Raw genomic sequence first — 25,031 nt, 5'->3', positions numbered from 1 at the left:
CTCCAGAGATTCACACAGGAAACCTCCAGGGATTCCTCCTGAGATTTCTTCAGGTATTCCTCATGCAATTCCACCAGTAACTTCTTCAGGGGTTTTTGAAAGAATTCCTCCAGGGATTCCTCTTCCAAGGATTTTTCCAGATATTCCTCCAGGGATTCCCTCAAGAATTCCTACAAAAATTTCTTCAGAGATTTATCCAGGCATTCCTCCAGGGATTTCTTCAGGAATTCCTCCAGGGATTCCATCAGAAAACCTGCAGGAATTCTTCCAGAGATTCGTCAAGCAATTCCTCTAGAGATTTCCTAGATTTTTTCCAGGGATTCCCTCAGAGACTCGTTTAGTCCCAGAATTTGTTTCAGGGATTGCTTGAGAGATTCGTCCAGTAACTCCTCCAGGGATTCCTGTAGAAATTCCCTTGAGGTTTTCCAAAGAAAATCCTCCACGAATTCCTCCAGGGATCCCTCCAGGAATTCCTCCAGGATTTCCAACCGGAATTCCTCCAATAATTTCTCCAGTCATCCAGAAAACCTCCAGGGATGCTTCCAAAGATTTCTCCAGGAATTCCTTCAAATATACCTCCACGAATTCTTCTAGGGGTTCCCCAGATTTTTTAGGGATTCCTTCAGAGATTCGTGCTTAAATTCTTCCACTGATTCCTCTGGGGATTCTCCCGATATTTCGTTCAGAAAATCCTCCAAAGAATCCTCCTGGAATTCCGACATGGATTTCTCTAGGAAATTTCCAAGGAATTCTTCCAGGGCTCCCTACAGAAATTCTACCTAGAATTCTCCCAGAATCCCTGTAGAGATTTCCCAGAAAATTTTCAAGGGATTCTTCCACAGATTCGTCCAGCAATTCATCCAGGAATTCATCTAGATATCAGTGCTGAAAATTTCATTTCGTCATATTTAAATTCAATCACCTACAGCTCATTCTAGAAGCTGAACCTGAGAATATGGTATATGAAAAACTTGTGCGGCTAGACCAGTTCTACAAGAAAGTCGCGGAAAAATCGGTATGTTTTGAATATTTAAGGTAAATGTCACGGACTACCTTTGAAAAATGCCAAATGATATTCACCGTGAATATCATTGGCATTTTTCGAAGGTAGTCTGTGACATTTACCTTAAATATTCGAAAAATACCGATTTTTCCGTGACTTTCTTGCAGAACTGGTCAAGCCGCACAAGTTTTTCATATACCATATTATCAGGTTCAGCTTCTAAAATGAGCTGTAGGTGATTGAATTTAAATATGACGAAATGAAATTTTCAGCACTGCTAGATATACTTCCAGGAATTCCTCTATAGATGCCTCAGAATTTTTTTTCAGGAATTGCTTTAGAGATTCGTCCAGTAACTCCCTCATGGATTCCTATAGAAATTCCCTGTAAGATTTCTCCAAAAAAATCCTCCAAGAGTTCCTCTTGGGCTTCCTCCTTATTCCTCTAGGGACTCCTTCAGGATTTCCTCCCGGAATACCTCCAGGAATTACTTCAGGATTTCCTCAAAGGATTGCTAGAGTAATTCCTCCAGAGCTTCCTCCGGGAAATCCTCCCGATATTTCCAAGAAATTTGTAGATAACCACTGGATTAGTCTCTCATGCTCTCGCCGTTCTGCGTGCTCGTCTTGTAATATGCCTTCGGTCAATTCACATTCGCAAAGATTAATTGAGAAGAATTGTAAGCACCGAGTCGTGTAGTAACGTGTCGATATATGTCCAAGGATTCCCCTCTGCAATTCCTCAAAGGATTTCTCCTGAAATTCCTCCAGGAAATCCTCAAGGTATTTCCAGGAAATCCTCAAGACATTCCATCAGAGATTCCTCCAGGATTTCCTCTGTAGAGTGTCTCCAGGAATTCCTACAGGTATTCCGCTAAGGAATCCAGGGATTCTTGCAAGAATTCCTCCAGGGATTACTCCAGAAATTCCTTCAAGAATTTACCCATGAATTTCTTTTAGGAATTTCTCAAGGTATTTCTCCAGTCACCACCGTGGGTGCACAGGACTGGAAGTGAGTATTTCTCCAGGAATTCAACCAGCTATTCATCAAGGGTTTCCTCCAGCGATTTCTCCAGACAACCTCCATGGTTCCTCAAGGATTTCTGGATTCCTTGAGAAATCCCTAGAGAAATTCCTGTAGGAATCCCTAGAGAAATTTCTGGAGCAATCCCTAGAGAAATTTCTGGAGCAATCCCTAGAAAAGTTCTAAAGGAATTCCTCCAGAGATACCTCTAGAAATTCCACCATGGATTCCTCCTGGCATTCTAGAGATTTCCCAAAACTTTTTTCCAGGGATTCCTACAGAGATTCGTCTAGGAATTCCTACAGGAATTCATCTAAAAATGCGTCAAGGAATTCCTCCGGAAATTCGTCTAGGAATTCCTACAGAGATAACTGCAGGAATTTCTTCAAAGATTTCCCAAAAAAAAAATCCAGGGGTTCTTTCAGAGATGCGGGACTAGTTTTTGCAAGCCGAAATATCCCATAAAAAACCGAAAAAAAACGCAAAACTTTTGCGGTTTTTACCGGCTTTTTCCGTCTTTTTTGGGATATTTCGGCTTGGAAAAACTAGTGTCAAACCTCAAACCCCCCCCCCCCCCCATGTGCAGAACCTCGAAAAATCGTCGATATTGCCTAGAAAATATCAGCCCTACATAAGCAGTTCGAATGCATAACTGCCTTGAGTTAGCATAAGCTGTGCTGCTCAAAAGCTTTTGGCTGTTAACACTTATGTGGCCGGCAGGGTACCCGGGTACCTTTTTCAATTTCAAATCTCGATATTTTAATGGTTATTGAGACTAGGATGTTGGAACTCTGTTAGATCTTAGAACTCGTGTATATACATCTATTAATGGGGTTGACCGAATTTTAAAGTAAGGAGGGACAGGGGGAGGGGCTCCTGCATTTTTTTATTACGTGGAAGGCCGGCAGGGTACCCGGGTACCCACGAAATTGAAATGATCATATCTCCGTCAATTTTTCATCGATTCTGGAAATTTTTAGCTCATTCAACTCAAAAACTCATCATCTATCGGGAAAATATTTGGTTAGACCGATCTAATCACCGTGGTTTTCGGAAAATCCATATTTTTTGGGAGTATGTCCTTATACCATATTGAAACCCACATTGTTAAGGCTAGGATACCTTAAAGTGTTTATGGTCGACCATGGCCCCACGGGAAGCGTGTTCCGAAATCACAGTTTCAAAGTCAACACGTTTTATGATTCCAGGCCGGTCAGATACAATATGCCAGAGCAATTTTACGATGCTTGGTACCGAAATTGCTACTAACCTACCGAAAATCCCGTATATTGTATTGTATAAAAACATGGATCCGGAAGTCCGGATTTTCCGGTACCTATGGTGATCGGACCGGTCCAACCAAACACGATCTCGATAGATAATGAGTTTCTGGGTTAAATGAGGCAAAAACTTTTAAAATCGGTGGAAAAATCGCTGAGATATGATCCCTTCCATTTCGTGGGTACCCGGGTACCCTGCCGGCCTTCTACGGGTGTTTTTTTTGCTGGCCACACTACGGTTAATTAGCATTTCAACTGCTTGAAGTGTTTTCACTTGGGAGCAATCAGAATGCTTTTCAACTGCTCTTTAAATGCTAGGAGCAAAAAGGTTGGGAGATATGTTACGCATTTGGCAACACATACTGTCTCTCTCTTACAGAGCCTATGCTTCTGTTTACAAATTTGTGCATCTTATTTGTTTCTTCATTTTCCCTTACTCATCAAAAAGCACCAAAGAAAACATTACTGCAGCTGGACTGGATTGGGGACTTGTCCATCAAAAAATCACCAAGTATTTATCATTTCGTCGCAAAATGTGTGCCGAATAGGTGGATGCTTTGGTGGATCATAGGATTGTTTGAAAGAGGGAAGAAAGAATCATATTCCACAGATATTTAAAAGAAGGGATCATAATATGCTCTACCACAATGAAATATCTCAATGAAAACAAGTTTTGGATGTTGAATCTGAAGCTGTTATCGAATCATTCTTTATATTGGTGATTAATTCAACGCACGCCACCGGAACAGCTTTAGCATCGTGGATCAAGAGCAACAGAATCAGAAGAAGATATGATTCATCAATCTCCGGATCGTAAGTTAAAACCTACATCCACTACAAAAATCAGCAAAAAAGTACCACCTAGTACCGACTGGAATATGGAAGGACGATGAAACGGGGAAGCAGGATTGAGAGAACGAGAAGCAGACGTCAATCTATTTTTGTTTTTTTTTGCTCGACGAGGCGTTACGCTTCTTTGACATTTCGTCACGACGTTCCTGAAGGGATAGCACTAAGACAGCCCGTTATTTTGCCAAAACCTGCTGTGAGGTAGCACTATAGGTGCATATACGGCTAATTAGCATTAAACGCCTTGTCGTAAAGGCTACTATAATACTGAAGGAATGCTATTTTAAATGCTTACTGGTTACTTGGGTAGTTCGTCTTCCGAACGACTCTCGAGGGCGATAGTCAGGGTATCGTACAAGCTTAGCGAGCTTCTCAAGATCATCGCGACATTTTCCTCCAGCTGCTGTCAGACATTCGTCAGGCTACTGGCCAGCTCCTCCATGCCGAAAATGTGCTCCAACATGTGCTCCTATTCTTCCGAAAAACGTTTGTCACAGATTCGCTTCAACAGCGAGACCTTCAACGTGAGACGGACCCTCTGGTGGTGGTTCTGGAGGGCCGTCTATACTTCCTTCGCGATTTTCGGTGACCGGATCAACGGGTGCTGGTTATCCTCGATCAATAACCCGAAGTTTCGTTTCCGGTTTCTCACCTAGTGTCACGTAACGTCACAGTTCTTTACGGACCAGCAAAAGTTCCACCTTGAAGCACCAACTCGAATGATTGGCGTTGTTCAGCTTTCGCAGGCTGAATCTGTCTTTTTTGCTTCGACCTCTTGTTCGACCTAGGTTGAACTTGCTCGAAGTTGCTGCATCCCGCTCTTACCCGTTTGATGACAAATATATTAAATATTAAATATTAAATTACAAATACAAAAACTAACTTCTGATGTATGTGCGTGGTATTCTCTTCGACATTCATTTTTTTTCGGGACATATCTGCAGCACGTTCATGGACTGTGAAGTCCGTGGTTGCCACAGTGTGGTGTAAATAACTCAACATTATGTTTTCGCCTCTTTGTACTCCAGTCTCTTTAATGTTTACATTCTTTCTGATCCCGTTCCACCGTGATTCCGCGCATAGTGGTTTCTGCTTTTAGTAGTGTTGCGTGTACGTACACGCTGCATTACACGAACACCACTTGAGTTACTGGTTGAAAATAGTAAACAAAGATCAGCTGTTCCCAGCAAAATCAAATGGGCATATTTTCAACCAGTAGATTTGCATTAGTGTTCGTGACACCGCGCTGCGAAACCACTATGGCAAATATTTACGACTCACGCACACATCCACGTGTCCATTCAGCAGAGACACCCAAATTCGAGCAAAACGGACATCAAAACAAGCCACGTCCTATACACTGCTGCACGTGGAATTTTCCACTCTCATGCCACAACACGCACGTGGAAAGAACTCGAACGTTCTGGAACTGCTCGACTCCCGTGTTGATATATAGGCCCAAGTCGAGCAGCTCTCGCCCAAAACGGTTCAGGCGTAAGAGCCAGTCGCAAGCAAAAACGTGAAAACGACAACAGAGCGCGGTAAAAGTTAAAACGCAAAATCTTTTTTCACCCTTCGAATGGTGAATTGTGCGGGAATTTTCCGCCCGGAATAGTGTGAAGTTTAGTTTGTGGAAATGTCCGCGATCGGAATCGACTTGGGAACGACCTACTCCTGTGTGGGAGTGTTCCAGCATGGCAAAGTGGAAATCATCGCCAACGACCAGGGAAATCGCACCACTCCCAGTTGCGTGGCCTTTTCGGACACGGAGCGGCTGATTGGTGATGCGGCCCAGAACCAGGTGGCCCTGAATCCGAAGAACTCGGTATTCGATGCGAAGAGGCTGATTGGCCGTCGGTTCGACGATCCGAAGATTCAGGCCGATTTGAAGCATTGGCCGTTCAAGGTCATTAACGATCATGGAAAACCGAAGATTGAGGTCGAATTCAAGGGCGAAGTCAAAAAATTCTCGGCGGAAGAAATCAGCTCGATGGTTCTGGTCAAGATGAAGGAATGTGCCGAGGCTTATTTGGGGCGAAACATGAAAAACGCAGTCATCACGGTTCCGGCGTATTTCAACGATTCCCAGCGTCAGGCCACGAAGGACGCCGGGGTCATTGCGGGACTCAATGTGATGCGAATCATCAACGAACCGACGGCAGCTGCATTGGCTTACGGTCTGGACAAGAACCTCAAAGGTGAACGAAATGTTCTGATCTTCGATCTGGGTGGTGGCACATTTGACGTCTCCATCCTGAGCATCGACCAGGGTTCGTTGTTTGAGGTCAAAGCCACAGCTGGCGATACTCACCTGGGAGGAGAGGATTTCGACAATCGCATGTTGGCCCATTTCGTGGAAGAATTCAAGCGCAAGTACAAGAAGGACATCACTCCGAATGCGCGCGCTTTGAGGCGTCTGAGAACGGCATGTGAGCGAGCCAAGCGCACATTGTCGTCCAGCACTGAGGCCACAATCGAGATCGACGCCCTGGCGGATGGAATCGACTTTTACACGAAGATTTCCAGGGCTCGCTTTGAGGAACTTTGCGCCGATCTGTTCCGCTCCACTCTTCAACCAGTTGAGAGAGCTCTGACCGATGCCAAAATGGACAAAGCTTCAATACACGACATTGTTCTCGTCGGCGGATCAACCCGTATCCCGAAGGTTCAATCCCTTCTCCAGAACTTCTTCTCAGGAAAGTCGCTGAACTTGTCAATCAACCCGGATGAGGCCGTCGCCTACGGAGCGGCTATCCAAGCGGCCATCCTCAGCGGCGACAAAGATGAAAAGATCCAGGATGTACTGCTCGTTGACGTGGCCCCACTCTCGCTGGGAATCGAAACAGCCGGAGGAGTCATGTCCAAGCTGGTCGAACGCAACAGCAGAATTCCGTGCAAGCAGACTCAAATCTTCACGACCTACTCGGACAACCAGCCCGGAGTGTCCATCCAGGTGTTCGAAGGTGAACGCGCCATGACCAAGGACAACAACCGCCTCGGCCAGTTCGACCTCTCGGGAATCCCGCCAGCCCCAAGAGGCGTTCCCCAGATCGAAGTCACATTCGATCTGGACGCCAACGGCATTCTCAACGTCACCGCCAAGGACAAAAGCAGCGGAAACGAGAAGAACATCACCATCAAGAACGACAAGGGTCGCCTCAGCCAGGGTGAAATCGATCAGATGGTGGCCGACGCCGAGCGCTACCACGAAGAGGACGAAAATCTCCGGGAAAGCATCGCCGCCAGGAACAAACTCGAAAACTACTGCTTCCAGCTGAAACACTCCCTGGAGTCGGCCGAGGGCAAGCTGAGCGAATCGGACAAGAACACCGTCAAGGAACGCTGCGACGAAACGCTCCAATGGATGGACGCCAACACGTTGGCCTCCAAGGAGGAACTGGACCACAAGATGGAGGAATTGAGCCGCGTTTGCAGTCCGATCATGACCAAGTTGCATCAGGGCGCAGGCGGCCCCGGAGGAGCTGGGGGAAACCGGTTTCCGACAGGTGGCGGACCTGGAGGACGGCAGGGGCCTACCGTCGAGGAGGTCGACTAAAAATACCAAGGCATTTATTCATAAATCGGTATACATACATTAGAGTGGCCCAAACGTAACTCAGGAACAATTTCTGGAGCTCGATTTGAATAGGTCGTATGTACTTTTGTCGATATAAAATTCGATCAGTTTATTTTAGTCATTGTAGCAATATGGCAGATATTTTGCAAACTTTTAATGATGGAACAGAAAGCCTGTTTTGTGAGGATTCTGCTGTATGTATTAACTTTGCTCAATTTCAACGGTTTCCGCTATAATAAGCGAATCCAACTGATCGAATTTTTAATCGACAAAAGCACATACGACCTATTCAAATCGAGCTCCAGATTTATTCTTCGTAACCTTTTAATAAATGTTGGACCCTATCATATCATAATTAACCACTACAATTAAGAGGACGTTTCTTTCGCATTAATGTTTGCCCGTTTAGTAGGTTTAGCATAGCTGACCATTGTCGGAACTTCAGCGGTAAGTTCTTTATTACGTATAACTGTTAACTGTGACTGCCTGTTAAGTATCCTAGTTGTGTAATTCCCTAATAATCATTAAGCGCATTTAATCCTAAGAAAATTGACAACTCAAGCGCTTCTACATAGTCAATAGTTAGAAATAAACGTTTTGAGTTGCTCAACACCAAGTTACCGATGTTGTTTTACGTTGCTATTCCGAAGATCCGGAATCTGTATGAATAAATTGCTTGTACTTACCCAAGATCAAGATCTACTCTGCCGGTGGACGCATAAATGTCCCATGTGCAAAAACAGACAATTGAGAAAATCGCGTCCAAAGTTCAAAAAAAGGAAATTGTCTCAACTATGAAGTATAAGTGCTGAATCGTGTTCTAACATCAACCAATTTTTAATTTGAGCACTATTTTTTGTTTTAGAGCGATTTTATAGTTCCATAGAATTTCCAATGAAACGTGACGCTTATGCGTCCACTTTTAAGAATGTTACAAATCGGCCATGCATTTTTTCAACAATTTTCGGAACAAACTACCTATTTTTATTTCCCCATATGATAGTACCCCACGATGCATGGCCATGGGCTGCAAAATCTCAATATTGCCAAAAATGCACATGGGACAATTATGCTTCCACCGGCAGTACTGGCGGTAAACGGTTGAAATCTATACAACTTGTAGAATTAACTGCATTTGTTTCCAGTAACTGGTGATGGTTGGAAAACACTACTTAATCGGCAAACCTTTGAACCATTCATTTTCAATTAAAAACCAAGGACATCAACAGAGATTATAGGTCTACCCGGAAACTAGGCGGAAATTTAAATTTCGTAAAGTTTGTAAACACACGCGGCGGTGTAGTTCGTTTGTTGATGAAAATGATTACACCGCCCGCCCGCATGCACGATCGATTAAATTTATCAAAAACGGGGTAAAATTTCCGATCGCCGTAATGTCGTTTCTGAAGGGCGAATAAAACACACATCCCAGTGCATTTCGTAAGCTTGACGTCAGTCTGACATCAGTCTTACGGTCAGTCTTACAGAGCTTGACATCAGACTGATGTATTATTCCTCTCAAGAAAAATCAGAATATGGCGATTATCTGCCTCTGGCTTCTGATATTAGCGCGACAGTCACTAATCATAACAGCGTCACCAGATTTAATAGTATATAATTCCATTATATGGGGTTTGACAGCAAGAACACTCATTCCACTGAGCCACTCTTGCCGTTCGTCACAAATACATTCAAAAACATCTGTCACTTCGCGAAACCCACATGCTTTTGTTTTTGGCGGGAACACTTTTTCTTTTGTTTTGCCTTGCGACTGTCATGCGGCGGTATGCCTTGCGAGCGTACGACCGCCGCAGGATTCTAAAAAAAGATAAGCGCGACAATATACTGATGTATAGAAATCGGTCTTATAAGACCGACGGTCAGTCTGATGTCGAACGATTCTGCACTTTGCGTCAAGCTGTCGGGCTTCGAATATACGAGTTGGAGCTCGACGAATCGGACTGACGTAAGCCTGATGTCAAGCTAGAACGTCGAGCCCTGTCAAGCTCCTTTTACGGGGGTTCTTCTTCTTTTTCGTTTACTCTTGTTTACAAAAACGGTTACGAGCTTTTGAAATGTTGGCGCTCAATGGTTAAAAATGCATGAAACGCAAGATGAAACGTTATTTTATTTATTTATTTATAAAACTTATCGTTATGAATTAATAAAATAATTACAATTTATAATTAATTGGGTGAATTGAAAGTAACTTAACATCTATAGATATACCGTGAGGGTTTCAAGAGAAGAATTGGAAATTCCTTGAGATTAAGGGGGAATGCACATAGTGATTCCAAGAAAAAAAAAACTGGAGATCTTTGGCGATATTAAGAAGAAACTATTTAAATCTGAGCCTTTCGAGAAAATATAACGATTCTTGGGTATACCGTAAGGATTCTAAAGATTCCAAAATAAAAAAAGCTTGCCATTCTTAGGGAAAGCACAAGATATATGTTCCCAGTAATTTCTATAATTGGGTTCTTTAGGGGTATCCGGATTATTTTATAATCGGATTCTCCGCCCAAAAATTAGTCGAAATCCAAAATTTCATAATGTTTGGAATCCGGGAACTAGTTTTAAAATGCATTTAAAGTTTGTATGGGAAATTTTTTTCGTTCGGGTCGAACTGTCACTTTATCGATTGAACTGTCATTCTATCCACGAAAATTAAAACTGTTTTGTTAATTAAACCATCAAAACAAAGGTATTGGAGTCCAATAAAATCACGTTATACTCAGAAAAATTAGCCCTTTCGATTAGGCTATAGAAAATAGCAATATTTTATTCACTAAACAACCCAATTCTCAGCTTTTTACGCTAGCACGAGGGGTGATTCGAATATGACGTTTCTTGCCGACGACCAAATTTCAGTTCAATGCTATCTTAGTAGACTGCTGGGATCTAGGCTAGGATAGTCTGTTGATTGAAGTGTCAACATTTTTCACTTGTTTCGTTTCACAGCGATCCTCAGGATATTTTGAAATGGTGTTACAAATTTATTTATTCTGTTGGAGAAATTAATCTGGCTTTATTTTTTAAGGTCACCTGCACAATGATTTAACGCACATTGATTGGAAATTTGTTGGCACATCCCTTTTACACTCTCGAATCTCATTGAATCAATCTGGTCAACACCTTCCTGCACTATCCAGCTTCCTATTTGGCGGTGCATAATGAATAAGAGTCTAAACTAATGTTTTACGATGATGATCTCAAATAGAACAGAATGCCATATAAGTTGGAATAACAATTTTGTGTATGATTTGGGAATGTTTGATTCGGTAGCCATTGGTTCATGTTTGTAACGAATAAATTAATTCTAGGTCAAGGGAATAAAACTAATTCTTCTGACAATAAAAACACACGGGTTATTCTTTATGATTAGAGCATTTTGTTCAAATAAAGTTTGTGTAGCCGAGTATAATAGAACCGTACTTTTGTTATTGGAGATTGAACTTGGGAAGTCATAAAGTTGAATACGGCGAGCTTCGAACCACAGTGCATGAACATTCTTAGAACTGTCGACAGCTGTCCTGGGTAAATTCAGCTATTTCGAGTCCTCAGAATTCCATTTTTTGCGATAAAGCTTCTTGACCTAAAACGAATTAAAAACTAGATAAATTTCTTCGGCAAAATACACAAGTAACACCATTTTGAAATACGCTGAGGATCACGGGATCACTGTTGATGCAAATCAAGTGAAAAATTTTGACAACTAAATCAACAAACTCCTAAAACAGTCTACTAGGACAGCATTGAACTGAAATTTGGTCGTCGGCAAGAAACGTCATATTCGAATCACCCCTTGCGTTAGCGTAAAAAGCTGGATATGTTCTTCCTCGGGAATTCTTCCAGAAGTTCATCGGGAATTCTTCCAGAAGTTCCTCGGGAATTCTTCCAGAAGTTCCTCAGGAATTTTTCTACAAGTTCCTCGGGAATTCTTCCAGAAGTTCCTGAAGAGTTCTTCCAGAAGTTTTTCGATTTTTTTCAGAAATTCCTCAAGAATTCTTCCACAAGTTTTTCGGGAGTTCTTCCAGAAGCTCCTCGGGATCCTTCCAAAAGTTCCTCGGAAATTCTTCCAGAAGTTCCTCGGGAATTATTCCAGAAATTGCCCGGAAATTCCTCCAGAAGTTTCTCAGGAATTTTAACAAATGTAACTTGGAAATTTTTCCAGATGTTTTTCGGGAATTCTTCCATAAGTTCCTTGGGAATTCATGTAGAAGTTCTTCAAGAAGATCCTCGGAAATTCTTCCAGAAGTTCCTCGGGAATTCTACCAGAAGTTCCTCGGGAATTCTACCAGAAGTTCCTCGGGAATTCTTCCAGAAGTTCCTCGGGAATTCTTCCAGAAGTTCCTCGGGAATTCTTCCAGAAGTTCCTCGGGAATTCTTCCAGAAGTTCCTCGGGAATTCTTCCGGAAGTTCCTCGGGTATTCTTCCAGAAGTTCCATGGGAATTCTTCCAGAAGTTCCTCGGTAATTCTTCCAGAAGTTCCTCGGGAATTCTTCAAGAAGTTCCTCGGGAATTCTTCCAGAAGTTCCTCGGGAATTCTTCCAGAAGTTCCTCGGGAATTCTTCCAGAAGTTCCTCGGGAATTCTTCCAGAAGTTCCTCGGGAATTCTTCCAGAAGTTCCTCGGGAATTCTTCCAGAAGTTCCTCGGGAATTCTTCCAGAAGTTCCTCGGAAATTCTTCCAGAAGTTCCTCAGGAATTCTCCCGGAAGTTTCTCGGGTATTCTTCCAGAAGTTCCATGGGAAATCTTTCAGAAGTTCCTCGGGAGTTTTCCCAGAAGTTCCTCGGGAATTCTTCCCGAGATTCCTCGGGAATCCTTCGACGGGAATTCTTCCAGAAGTTCCTCGTGAGTTCTTCCAGAAGTTCCTCGGAAATTCTTCCAGAAATTCCTCTGATATTCTCCCATGAGTTCCACGGAAATTCTTCCAGAAGTTCCTCGAGAATTCTTCCAGAAGTTCCTTGGGAATTCTTCCCGAAATTCCTCGGGAATCCTTCCAGAAATTCTTTGGGAGTTTTTCCAGAAGTACCTTGGAAATTTTTCCCGAAATTCCTCGGGAATTCTGTCAAAAGTTCCTCGGAAATTCAGTCAAAGGTTCCTCTGATATTCTTCCAAGAGTTCCACGGGAATACTTCCAGTAATTCCTTGGGAATTCTTCCACAAGTTCCTCGAAAATTTTTTCAGAAGTTCCTCGAGAATTCTTCCAGTAGTTCTTCGGGAAATCTTCCAAAATCCCGGATAGTATTTCAACGATTTCTAAAAATCGCAAAGGATTTTTGTAAATTCCCATTCATCTGGCATGAATCCTACGAATTTAAGAAAATATTCTCAATCATTTATTTGCGTCAAAAGCAACTCGAAAAATATTTGAATAATTCCTAAAAATCTCTAAGGATTCTCAGAAATTCCCAGTCATCTGGGATGTATTCTGGGATAATAGAAAAAATCTCAACCATTTATAGAAGTCGGTCGCTTTGCGAAATATTCCTGAAAATCCAGGTGAAAATCCCTAGATTCTCAGAAATTCCCAGTTATATGGGATGTACTCTAAGAATAATAGAAAACATTATCAATCATTTATAGAAGTCAGTAGCTTCGTGAAATGTTCCTTAAAACCCCTAGAGATTCTCTAAAATTATTAGTCATCTGGGATGTATTCTAAGAATAATACAAAATATTATCAATCATTTATAGAAGTCAGTAGCTTCGCGAAATATTCCTGAAAATCCCTAGAGATTTTCAGAAATTCTTAGTCATCTAGGATATATTCTAAGAATAATAAAAAATGTTCCTAATCTTTTATAGCAGTCAGTAGCTTTGTGAATTATTCCTGAAAATCCCTAGATATTCTCAAAAATTCTTAGTCATCTGGGATGTATTCTAAGAATAATAAAAAATATTCCTAATATTTTAAAGAAGAGTAGCTTCGCGAAATATGTTTAAAATATTTTTAAAAATCCCTAGCGATTCTCATAAATTTGCAGTTATATGGGATGTACTCTAGGAATAATAGAAAACATTATCAACAATCATATATAGAAGTCAGTTGCTTCGCGAAATATTCCTGAAAATCCCTAGAGATTCTCAGAAATTCCCAGTCCTCTGGGATGTATTCTAGGAATAATAGAAAATATTATAATTCTGGCGTTCGATTTGAATAGGTCCTATCAGCATTGGAATCACAGCAAACATACGACCTATTCAAATCGAACGCCAGAAATCATTTATAGAAGTCAGTAGCTTCATGGAATATTCCTGAAAATCGCTAGAGATTCTCAGAAATTCTCAGTCATCTGGGATGTATTCTAGGAATAATAGAAAATATTATCAATCATTTATAGAAGTCAGTTGCTACGCGAAATATTCCTGAAAATCCCTAGATATTCTCAGAAAATCCCATTTATATGGGATGTGTTCTAAGAATATTAGAAAATATTATAAATTACTTATAGAAGACAGTATTGCTGACTGCACCCCAAATTGGACTGACACAATAGTGTGCACACACCTTCAAAGTGTGATTGCAACGCAGGGTCACGTCGGATCGAGTTGAGGTCTTCGGTGCACTTATTCCTTGTAAATGGAGGAATAAGTGCACCGAAGACGTCGAGACGATCCGAGGCAAATGTGCACTTTTATCACACTTTTTAGGCGTACCAAAAAAAGTGTGATAGTCCAATTTGAGATGTAGTCTGCAATAGCTTCTCGAAATATTCCTGAAAAGCCCTAGAGATTCTCAGAGATTCCCAGTTATATGGAATGCATTCTAAGAATAATAGAAATAATCAATCATATATAGAAGTCAGTTGCTATGCGAAATATTCCTGAAAATCCCTAGAGATTCTCAGAAATTCCCAGTTATTGTTGCGCTTATCTTTTTTTAGAATCCTGCGGCGGTCGTACGCTCGCAAGGCATACCGCCGCATGACAGTCGCAAGGCAAAACAAAAGAAAAAGTGTTCCCGCCAATATCCCGCTAATATCAGAAGCCAGAGGCAGATAAACGCCATATTCTGATTTTTCTTGAGAGGAATAATATATGGGATTTATAATAGAAAGATAGAAAATATTATATCTCATTTATAAAAGTCAGTAGCTTTGTGAAATATTCCTGAAAATCCCTAGATATTCTCAGAAATTTTTAGTCATCTAGGATATATTCTAAGAATAATAAAAAAGGATCCTAATCTTTTATAGCAGTCAGTAGCTTCGCGAAATATTCCTGAAAATCCTTGGATTCTCATAAATTCCCAGTTATATGGGATGTATTCTAAGAATAATAGAAAACATTATCAATTATTTATAGGAGTCAGTTTCTACGCGAAATATTCCTAGAAATCACTAGAAATTTTCAGAAATTCTTAGTCATCTGGGATGTATTCTAGGAATAAGAGAAAATATTATCAAGTAAACATTGCCTACAAAATTTTGATTGCAATGTTTACTCGGATATGGGTCGACGCCGTAGGAGAGAAAGAGAAGGAGATAAAAAGTGACGTCACTGTGCAAGCTCCCATTACGACGAAACGAGAAAAGCAAACAAAAATCGAACTGTCAAACCCAGTTTGAATAGAATATCTGGAGCAACATTTGAAAAGGGTCCAAGAGGTTTTGTGTCTTTTTTTTCGAAAACGCTCCGTAGGGCATAACAGCAGCCCGCCCACGCAAATGAACACCGTTATCCGAAAGATCGATGTTTGCTCTATCTGATAACGGTTTTAAATTTTGTGAATAAGCTGATGGGGGCTCAGGAGCGACGTGTGAAGTCATTGTTTACCAATGCTTGTATGCCCTTTTCAAATGTTGCTCCAGATATGTGAGGGAGGGAGTTGAAGTTCATCTCTTTCTCGCACACACCTTAAAGGCAAAATCCAAAATTTTCGAGTTTGACGGGTTCGATTTTTTTTAGACCAGTTGCTTAGAGGGCATGCACCCAAGCATGCACCCATAAAAATTTTGTCGTAATGTGCATTTACGGGCCCCCTGATTTTCGCCTACTGCAGAAATGAAACGAAACTCGCGTAACATTTAATAAAGGCCTATCTCAAAAATGCCCTTAAAACACCGACGAACCGACGTGACAGTGGTGATTCAAAAGTGTCCCCCCCCAAATTTAACGGTCGACCACCGAAGCGAGCGATCGCTTCTGTCAAATCAGCGCAGACACAAACCGTTTCCTATATGAACACACGGGGGTTCGGTGTCGAGCTATCAAATCATCGCGAGACGTTATAGAGGTGGCGATAGTGTTCGGCTATTTTTCATCATGGCGTCGCGGACAACAAATTTGAATTTATTTGTTCTAGCTGTCACGTCGGTTCGTCGGTGCTTAAAAAGTGTTTTTTTGCTCATTTTTTAAAATGTATTTATTTTTGTACATGTTTTCGTGAACATTTTCTGAAACATGTAATACAGATGTGCCATGAAAAATCAGAATATGGCGATTATCTGCCTCTGGCTTCTGATATAAGCGCGACAGTCACTAATCATAACAGCGTCACCAAGTTTAAAAGTATATAATTCCATTATATGGGGTTCGACAGCAAGAACACTCATTCCACTGAGCCACTCTTGCAGGTAGTCACAAATACATTCAAAAACATCTGCCACTTCGCGAAACCCACGTGCTTTTGTTGTTGGCGGGAACACTTTTTCTTTTGTTTTGCCTTGCGACTGTCATGCGGCGGTTTGCCTTGCGAGCGTACGACCGCCGCAGGACTCTAATAAAAGATAAGCGCGACAATATTATCCGTTGCAAGAAAATAGAGAGCGAAAATGGTGCAAAATCGCTAATAGACCTCCGCTCGTACGTTTAATCGTTATGGTGTCTTTTACAATAAGTGCGCGAATGGGCCAAAGAATACTGCGCCGAAAACACCAACACGATTTACCGTACTGGCGGAGGTATACGGGCAATCGCGCTCAAAAATTTTCGCGCAACGCATAATAATTTGCAGAAGAAAGAGTCGATGAAGACCCGGATAAAAAATTACCATTCATTACATGGTAAATATTATTAACATATGACTGGTTTTATTATTCACAATAAAACACATAGTAGACATATTGTTACTTTTTACAATAGAAATCAAGCCCATATAGTTCGTACAATAAGTGAACATTAGCTTTATTAGTGACTAATTGATTCGATTGTTTTTCAATAGTTCTATAATAATTTATAGTTACTATCAGTAAAAATAATTTAAGTTGTTTTTAAATAGTTGCAAAAGTGCCTGCGAAGTTCTCATGGACTTTTTATTAAAAAAGAGCGAGAAAAAGAGTTTATTTCTCAATTACACTTAAAAACAATTCGTAACAAATAAATAACAATAAATATTATTGTTGCTTGGATCATGTTTGTATAATCAAATACAAAATCACTTGACATATTTTTTATAGTTTTCGTTTTAAATTTGAATACAATAGATGCTTCGATTATCGAATGTTATTCGCTAAAACTTCAACGACTGACAGACGTCAAGCCGTGTTGGCAGAGGAAGCTCTCAATGAATAACTGAGGAAGTACTTATAGAAAACTAGCTGAAAAGCAGGTTTTAGCCAAGTGAGGATGTTACGACAAGAAAAAGATGAACAATGATTTTTCTAATGTTTTCCAATAAATTAAAGGAATCTAGTAAATAGTAAACTACCATTGATAACAATACAAATACAATTTATTTATTGGGGTCAATTGCACCGATGTTAAAATAAACATGCAATAATATTTGTTGTTATGTAAACAGATTTCGCCTTTGAAAAACCAAAGAATTCATATTTCTCGGTAAAATTTTTCTTCAGCATTTACAGATATTAATGGCCACATGAATTGTGAACGATTTATGGTATGGATCATACGACCTGAGGTCTGACTTGTGATATTTGGCAGTTATTTGAAAAGATTGATGATAGATCTTATCAACAGATGCCAAGCAATACATACCAGACATCAGAGTGTTTGATTCTTATCATAAAATGCGCTTATCATTCTGGGGGCAGTTAGTACTCGTAAATGCTGGATATAAATGTTAGCGGGAAATATGAATTCTATAGATTTTCAAAAGCGAAAACTGCTTACAAATAACCACAAATATTATTGTATTTTTATTGTAACAACAATTCATTTGACGCCAAGTTTGACGCCATTCAATTAAGGGGCCGTCCATATACCACGTGGACAAAAAAATCATCATTTTTGACCCCCTCCCCCCTCCCCGTGGACAAGCGTGGACTTTCCATTGACCCCTACCCCCCTCCCCTATCCACTTATCCGCAAGCGGTAATGGTGGTGGCGGGCTTGTCCAACCGGTTCGGTTTTTGACGTTTCATGGGGGAAAGTCAAAACAGTTTCATTCTCCTCCTCACCCCTTCACCCACCGTTTGATGGCGCCAACCGATTGCGATCCCCACGAAACGTCAAAATTCGAATCGGTTTTTTATGCCCGCCGCCGCCATTACCGCTCGCGGATAAGTGGATTGTCCACGTGGACATCCCAAATATTATTTTTTTATTTTTTACAAATTTGAAAGATTTTTTTTTAGAATGATATCTTCTTTGTAAACAATGTCTTATATTCAAGTAATAATTTACAAATTTCAAATATTCAACAATTTTTATAATAGGTATAGGTTATATTTTTAAGCAAAACGAATTAAAAAAACCACTTTGAGCGGCTTCCTTTAAGATGTAAAAGATTGGAACAAGTTTTCACCATTTTTTATGATATGAAAACTTTCATGTGCAGTATTTGGATATTTTTTAAGATTCTATTTTCTTGATTCCTTCTGAAAACAAGAACAACAGAATCATTTCAAAAAGCATAGCTGTGTGGTATATGATGCACGTGTGCAGTACGTTCTGAGTAACGCCTAACGCCTAACTGTCAGTGCGCAACCGACCAGCGCATGGTTGGCCATGACTCGTCCTCTTTCTTCGGACGTCCGTCGGGCGCATCAGACGTGCGGCACCGAGCACGGCATTTCCCCCAGCGAGGATTAATCGGAATTCCACAATGGCGAACCTGCCAGGTTTATTGCGAGCTTTTCGCAGTAAATAAAAGCGAAAATTGTGACTCTAGGGCGATTTAAGGTAAGCGAGTGCAAGAAAAATGTGAAATTGTGTACAATTTGCAGTCGAGCACGCAACAAGAATGTTTTTTGGATCGATTGACTTTTGGTTTCAATTGATCATACTGGCTCGGTAACAAAAGCGCACGGATGATTCGAATTGAGCTCGAATGTAGTGATTTGGTTTCGGCTGGTGACGCCGAAGGCGCTGTAGAACAGCGCCGGAGTTCTTCGATTGTGGGATCGAAGAGGTGGTTAGGAAAACCACCCTGATGATTTGGTTTCGGTTGGTGACACCGAAGGCGCTGTCGAATAGTGCCGGAGTTCTTCGATTGTAAAATCGAAGAGGTGGTTTGGAAAACCACCCGTATGATTTTGTTTCGGTTAGTGGGACCAGAGGTCCTGTAGCATAGCGCGGAGTGCTTCGATGGTAAAATTCAGGAAGGATGGTTTGGAGAACCATCTCGATGATTTGATATCGGCTGGTGACGAACCAAAGTGATTAGATGGTTCAAAAGAAGAAAATAAACACGGTTTTATCTACCTATTTCATTATCGGAAGGATATTGAAGAGCCATAAAAGTGTGTTTTATTAAGGAAAACATGGCTTTTGCGAAAGAACTATTAAAAACACGGGGGTGCTACGGTGATCTGATTTTGTTGCCGCTTATCATGCGCAACCAGTGCTCACTAATTCACTCAATACAGCAACGGGAGAAAAATAAGGAAAAACGCAAACAAAGTTGCGAAAACAGATGTTGTGTGTATTTTCACAAGCAATTCCCACTCCCTGTAGAAACTTCACCTAAACATCGACACTCTAAAATTGAAAATTATCAATTGACTAGGGGCAAGACAGATACAGTGAGAGTAACTCTGTTATCGAAGTGTTGCACAGAATTTCACTGGATAGCTCTGGATCACTCTGGTTTTCCCGAAATGTTGCCTGATACCAGTGAAAAATCGAGCAGTTTTGCCCGATTTCCCGCTTCGTAGAGACGTTTCTGAATGGATTCGATCAAAAAATGTTACTCAGGATTGCTCAGAGTTGCTCCGGATTGCACAGTGTCTTGCCCCTAGTCAATTGATGTCGCTTTTTCACGATCGACATTTTTTTTAGATCTAATGTGATGTAAGCGTTTTGCACCGATATCCCTCGTAAAAAAGGTAAACATTCAAATTTCACGACAGTGTTGGTGAATATTTTGGCTGGAGCATAAATTTATGCTCCACGTAAGGAGGCACAATCCAACCTGTCAAACTCCATAGTGAAAAAAAATAGGTTACCGCCCCCTTGATGAAAAACGATTGCGTTTGAGGTGCATGCCTAGCAAAACGCGGTACATATGAGGACGCACCATGCTTCTGTGTCTCATACAATAACTTACAACACACTTTCCACGTGTTATTTTGACTGAATTAGCGGATGCTGATTACATATACTTTAATTTTGATGTGATTTGGCTTAAGCTTATTGGATAAGAAGTATGAGTGGATTTTCCTGAGTGTAGGTCTCTTTAAATTAGCATCAGAGTACATGGAAATCCACCGGATTATTCCAAAATGAAGAAATGCCCACCAACTGGTTGGCTGGCCTCATATGCCCAATCAAGAAGTAAGAGCACAGAGAACAGACGTTTAAGCTTGAACAAAAATACGTCGAAATCGTGTGTAAAGGATTTAAGTGTCCTCAACGCCACCAACGGAGACTGCCCCACAAAACGAAACGAGCGCCAAACGGTAAAAAACGGCGAGCACTGGAAACGAAAATGACAACACAACAATGTAAGTGATGGGACGCTGGCGCCACGCAACGGGAGCATAACCACGTACTCTGATATGGCCGTTACAAAGTTTTACACAAGGCTGAAAGCGAAGATAGACGTCTGTTCTCTGTGGTAAGAGCTCAGACTGGAGTGTGCCAATTACAGAGGGATAACCCTTCTAAATTCGGCGTGTAAGATACTGTCGCGTGTCCTGTTCAACAAACTGAGACCTCTTGAGCAGTCCTTCGCCGGCGAATACCAGGCTGGTTTTTTTGTGAAAGCAGATCAACAACAAATCAAATGTTTAATCTGCGGATGGATAAATTTCGGTAATATAACTTGCAGACTCATCATCTGTGGATTGTTTTCAAAGCAGCGTACTATTCAGAGAAAAGAAATGAGCTTTGGCAGATAATGTCAGAACATGGTTTTTGGCGAATCTAACGAAACTAACGAAATTTGCAAACGAAATTCGCTCTATATAAAATGCCAATTCTTACGGTGGCCCTCTACGGTCACGAAGCGTGGACACTAAAGAAGGTAGAACGAAAAGCTTTCGGAGTTTGAGCGCAAAGTGCTTCGGACAATGCTCGGAGGGAAACAAGAAAATCGCATATGGTAGGAACGCATGAATCACGAATTGTACCAAGTGTACAAAGATGCAAAGATTGTGAAACGTATAAAATACGGCAGACTTTAGTGGGCTGGACACGTAGTGAGAATGTCAGAAGAAAGAATAGCGAGAACAATATTTAACAGAGAACCTGGTAGGGGTAGGTGACTTCGTGGGCGGCCGCTAAAGCGCTGGCTGCACGCGGTTGAAGAAGACCTGCGATCTTTACACGTTCGGGGAAGCTGGATGAACAGCGCCCAAGACCGACGATGATGGTGCTCTACAATACGCTCGGCGTTGTAGTAAAGCTATTATGTTTCCAGTTCAAAACCGAATTAGCGACATTTTTTCTTTGACTTCCGCTGCTTTTGCCTTGCGTTAAACACTATGTCGGAAGTGGGGCACCAGGTGTACAATACAGCGCCCCACTTCCGACATTGTGTTTAACGCAAGGCAAAAGCAGCGGAAGTCAAAGAAAAAATGTCGCTAATTCGGTTTTGAACTGGAAACATAATACTTTGTAGCCAACAGGGTATCAAGGTAAAATGGAAATGCCCCTTTAAATTAAGCGGCGATTCCGAGACAGTTCTAGTAAATGCCCTTGCAATTCACCTTTTAAGTAAATCCACGATCAAGAAAAAAGACACGGATATCGTCTTCAGCCAAAGGCTTTGCAGACAGAACGGAACTTAACACTAAGCAACGGACACGTGGAGTATGCATCATCGGATACAGAGAAGAAACAATTCTCTTGAAAAGATTCATCACCGGAGCGGAAATCGAACCCTTACCCAATGAGATTGTGCGATATGGTGCGATTAGAAGCTTAATGACGCTGTTCTGTCGTGGAACAGAGATTTTACGGGGTGAACGGATCCAGGGTCGGTAGCTCGCTTGGAAGGAGGGCTATATTATGAAGTGTGGTTTCACTGGGAGAAAAACACAGTCTGTACACTGATTCGGTATGTACATGTCGGGATTGTTTCAGTTAATGTTTACTGATGAAGGGTAAAGGTTGACTTTTGTTGGCGGAGGTTGAAGCTGAAATGTTTAATGTTCGTCGTCGGAATCAATGAGAAGTAAATGGATAGCTGCTTGCATGCACTACATCCCGCTCGGAAATTCCAACTAGAAATCTAGTAGGTATCTACTAGACAAAACAAAATATCTAGTAGACATTTAAGCAGATATCTACTACCAGTCGCATAGAAATCTTCCTCCAGTGCAACATTTTTGTCTACCTCAAATCGGGCGAAAACAATTTCGCCCGCTTTCTAGTCGATATCTCATAGAAATCTACTAGACAAGGGTACTAGAAATCGAGTAGCTGTCTAGTAGATCTCTACTAGGCTGAATTTTGTTTATTTTTCTTTTTTCTTGTTTTGTTTATATTTACAAAAGACAAACAAAAACCTTTTTACTCATTGATTTTTATTTATTCAGAACAAAATAATGAATACAAAAGTTAATATATTATAAATGACCTTAATGCTAAAATCCTACAACTAGAGTTACGGCAAAAGCAATAAATTCCATAATATATTTGGGGTTTTTCATAGGATTTCCATGACGAATTCCTACAGAAGTTACTTCAGGAAGGCCTCTTAGAGTTCCTTCAGGGAGCCTTCCAGGAGTTCTTCAGCGATTCTTCAAGGAGTTCTTGGAGGGATTCCTCGCGGAATCCATACAAGGATTCCTTTAGGAGGTCTCTATGAGATCTTTAGAATTATAATAAAGGATTTCTTAAGGAGTATATTGAAGGGATCTCCCCAGGAGCTCTTTCGTGAATTCTTTAGACGTTCATTCACTGATTACTCCAAAAGTTTCATCGGAGATTCTTTCAAGATATCTTTCAGGATTTCTCTAGGATTTTTCTGGGATTAATTCGAAGATCCTTCCAGAAGTTTATTAAAATACTCCATCAGAGATTCCCCCACGGATTGTATCTCCAGGAGCTCCTTCAGGGTTATTCCTAGAAGATTTTTCAGGGATTGCTCCATAAGTCGCTTCAGCAAGCTCCATCTGAGCATCGTCCAGGAGTTCCTTGGGGGAATCCTCCAGGAATTCCTTCGTGGAGCCCGCAAGAAGTTTCTTCGGCGAATCCTCCAGGAATTCCTTTGGAAAGTATTTCTTCGGAAAATCCTCCAGGAGTTTATTCGGGGAATCCTCCAGGAGTTGCTTCAGGGAATCCTCTAGGAGTTCCTTCGGCGACTCCTCCAGGAGTTCATTCAAGGAATCCTGCAGGAGTAGCTTCGGGAAATTCTCCAGGAGTTCCTTCGAGGAACTCTCCAGGAGTTCCTTCAGGAAATTCTCGAGAAGTTCCTTCGGGACATCCTCCAGGACCTCCTTCGGGGCATTCCAGGGGGAATGATGCTTCCTTTGCTAACCGGAAAAATCCGCATTTATTCGTTGCTAACCGTCGTTAACCGCGCCTAACTGCTGCTTAGTTAGCAGCGGTTAGCGATGGTTAGGAATGAAAAAATGTGGATTTTCCGGTTAGAAAAGGATATGCCATTCCCTTTGAGGTATTCTTCAGGAGTTCCTTCGGGGAATCCTCTAGGAGTTCCTTTGGGGAATCCTCCAGGAGTTCCTTTGGGGAATCCTCCAGGAGTTCCTTTGGAGAATCCTCCAGCAGTTCCATCAGAGAATTCTGCAGGAGTCCCTTCAGGAGTTCCCCGGGAGTTCCTTCGGAAAATCCTCCAGGAGTTCCTTCGGAGAATCTTCCAAGAGTTGTTTTGGGGAATCTTCCAGGAGTTCCTTCGGAGAATCCTCCAGGAGTTCAATCAGGAATTCCTCCAGGAGTTTCAACAGGGATTCCTCCACGAGTTCCATCAGGAATTTCATCAAGGATGCCTCCACGAGTTCCATCAGGGATTCCTTCAGAAGTTCTATCAGGGATTCCTCCAGGACTTCCATCAGATATTCCTCCAGAAGTTCCATTAGGCATTCCTACAGAAGTTCCATCAGAGATTCCTCCAGGAGTTCCGTCAGGGATTCCTCCAGGAGTTCCGTCAGGGATTCCTCCAGGAGATCCGTCAGGAGGGATTCCTCCAGGAGTTCCGTCAGGAGGGATTCCTCCAGGAGTTCCGTCAGGAGGGATTCCTCCAGGAGTTCCGTCAGGAGGTATTCCTCCAGGAGTTCCGTCAGGAGGGATTCCTCCAGGAGTTCCGTCAGGAGGGATTCCTCCAGGAGTTCCGTAAGGGATTCCTCCAGGAGTTCCGTCAGAGATTCCTCAAGGAGTTCCATCAGGGATTCCTCCAGGAGTTCCTTCAGGGATTCCTCCAGGAGTTCCTTCATGGATTCCTGCGGGAGTTCCTTCAGGGATTCCTCCAGGAGTTCCTTCAGGGATTCCTACAGGAGTTCCTTCAGGGATCCCTCCAGGAGTTCCTTCAGGGATTTCTCTAAATAGGAGTTCTTTCAGGGATTCCTCAAGGATTTCCTTCAGGGATTCCTCCAGGAGTTCCTTCAGGGATTCCTCCAGGAGTTCCTTCAGGGATTCCTCCAGGAGTTCCTTCAGGGATTCCTCCAGGAGTTCCTTCAGGGATTCCTCCAGGAGTTCCTTCAGGGATACCTCCAGGAGTTCCTTCAGGGATTCCTCCAGGAGATCCTTCAGGGATTCCTCGAGGAGTTCCTTCACGGATTTCTCGAGGAGATCCTTCAGGGATTCCTCCAGGAGATCCTTCAGGGATTCCTCCAAGAGATCCTTCAGGGATTCCTCCAGGAGATCCTTCAGGGATTCCTCCAGGAGTTCCTTCAGGGATTCCTCCAGGAGTTGCTTCAGGGATTCCTCCAGGACATCCTTCAGGGATTCCTCCAGGAGTTCCTTCAGGGATTCCTTCAGGGAATCCTTCA

General features: G+C 41.9%; 1 protein-coding gene across 1 annotated transcript; it reads left to right on the top strand.

Moving 5' to 3' along the window:
• Window positions 1-5,627: 5,627 nt before the first annotated feature.
• On the top strand, window positions 5,628-7,784 carry LOC109400253 (heat shock protein 70 A1-like). Its single transcript, XM_029869301.2, has one exon. The coding sequence runs from the start codon at window positions 5,792-5,794 to the stop codon at window positions 7,709-7,711; it is 1,920 nt and encodes a 639-aa protein (XP_029725161.2). The 5' UTR covers window positions 5,628-5,791; the 3' UTR covers window positions 7,712-7,784.
• Window positions 7,785-25,031: the final 17,247 nt, after the last annotated feature.

This window comes from Aedes albopictus, chromosome 1, assembly GCF_035046485.1.
Source record: "Aedes albopictus strain Foshan chromosome 1, AalbF5, whole genome shotgun sequence".
Classification (NCBI taxonomy): Eukaryota; Metazoa; Arthropoda; class Insecta; order Diptera; family Culicidae; genus Aedes; species Aedes albopictus.
The sequence above is the reverse complement of the archived record's forward strand: the minus strand, read 5'-3'. Positions and strand labels throughout refer to the sequence as shown.

Coding starts and splice junctions, on each gene's coding strand:
- LOC109400253 (XM_029869301.2), top strand. CDS start 5,792: ATGTCCGCGATCGGAATCGACTTGGGAACGACCTACTCCTGTGTGGGA.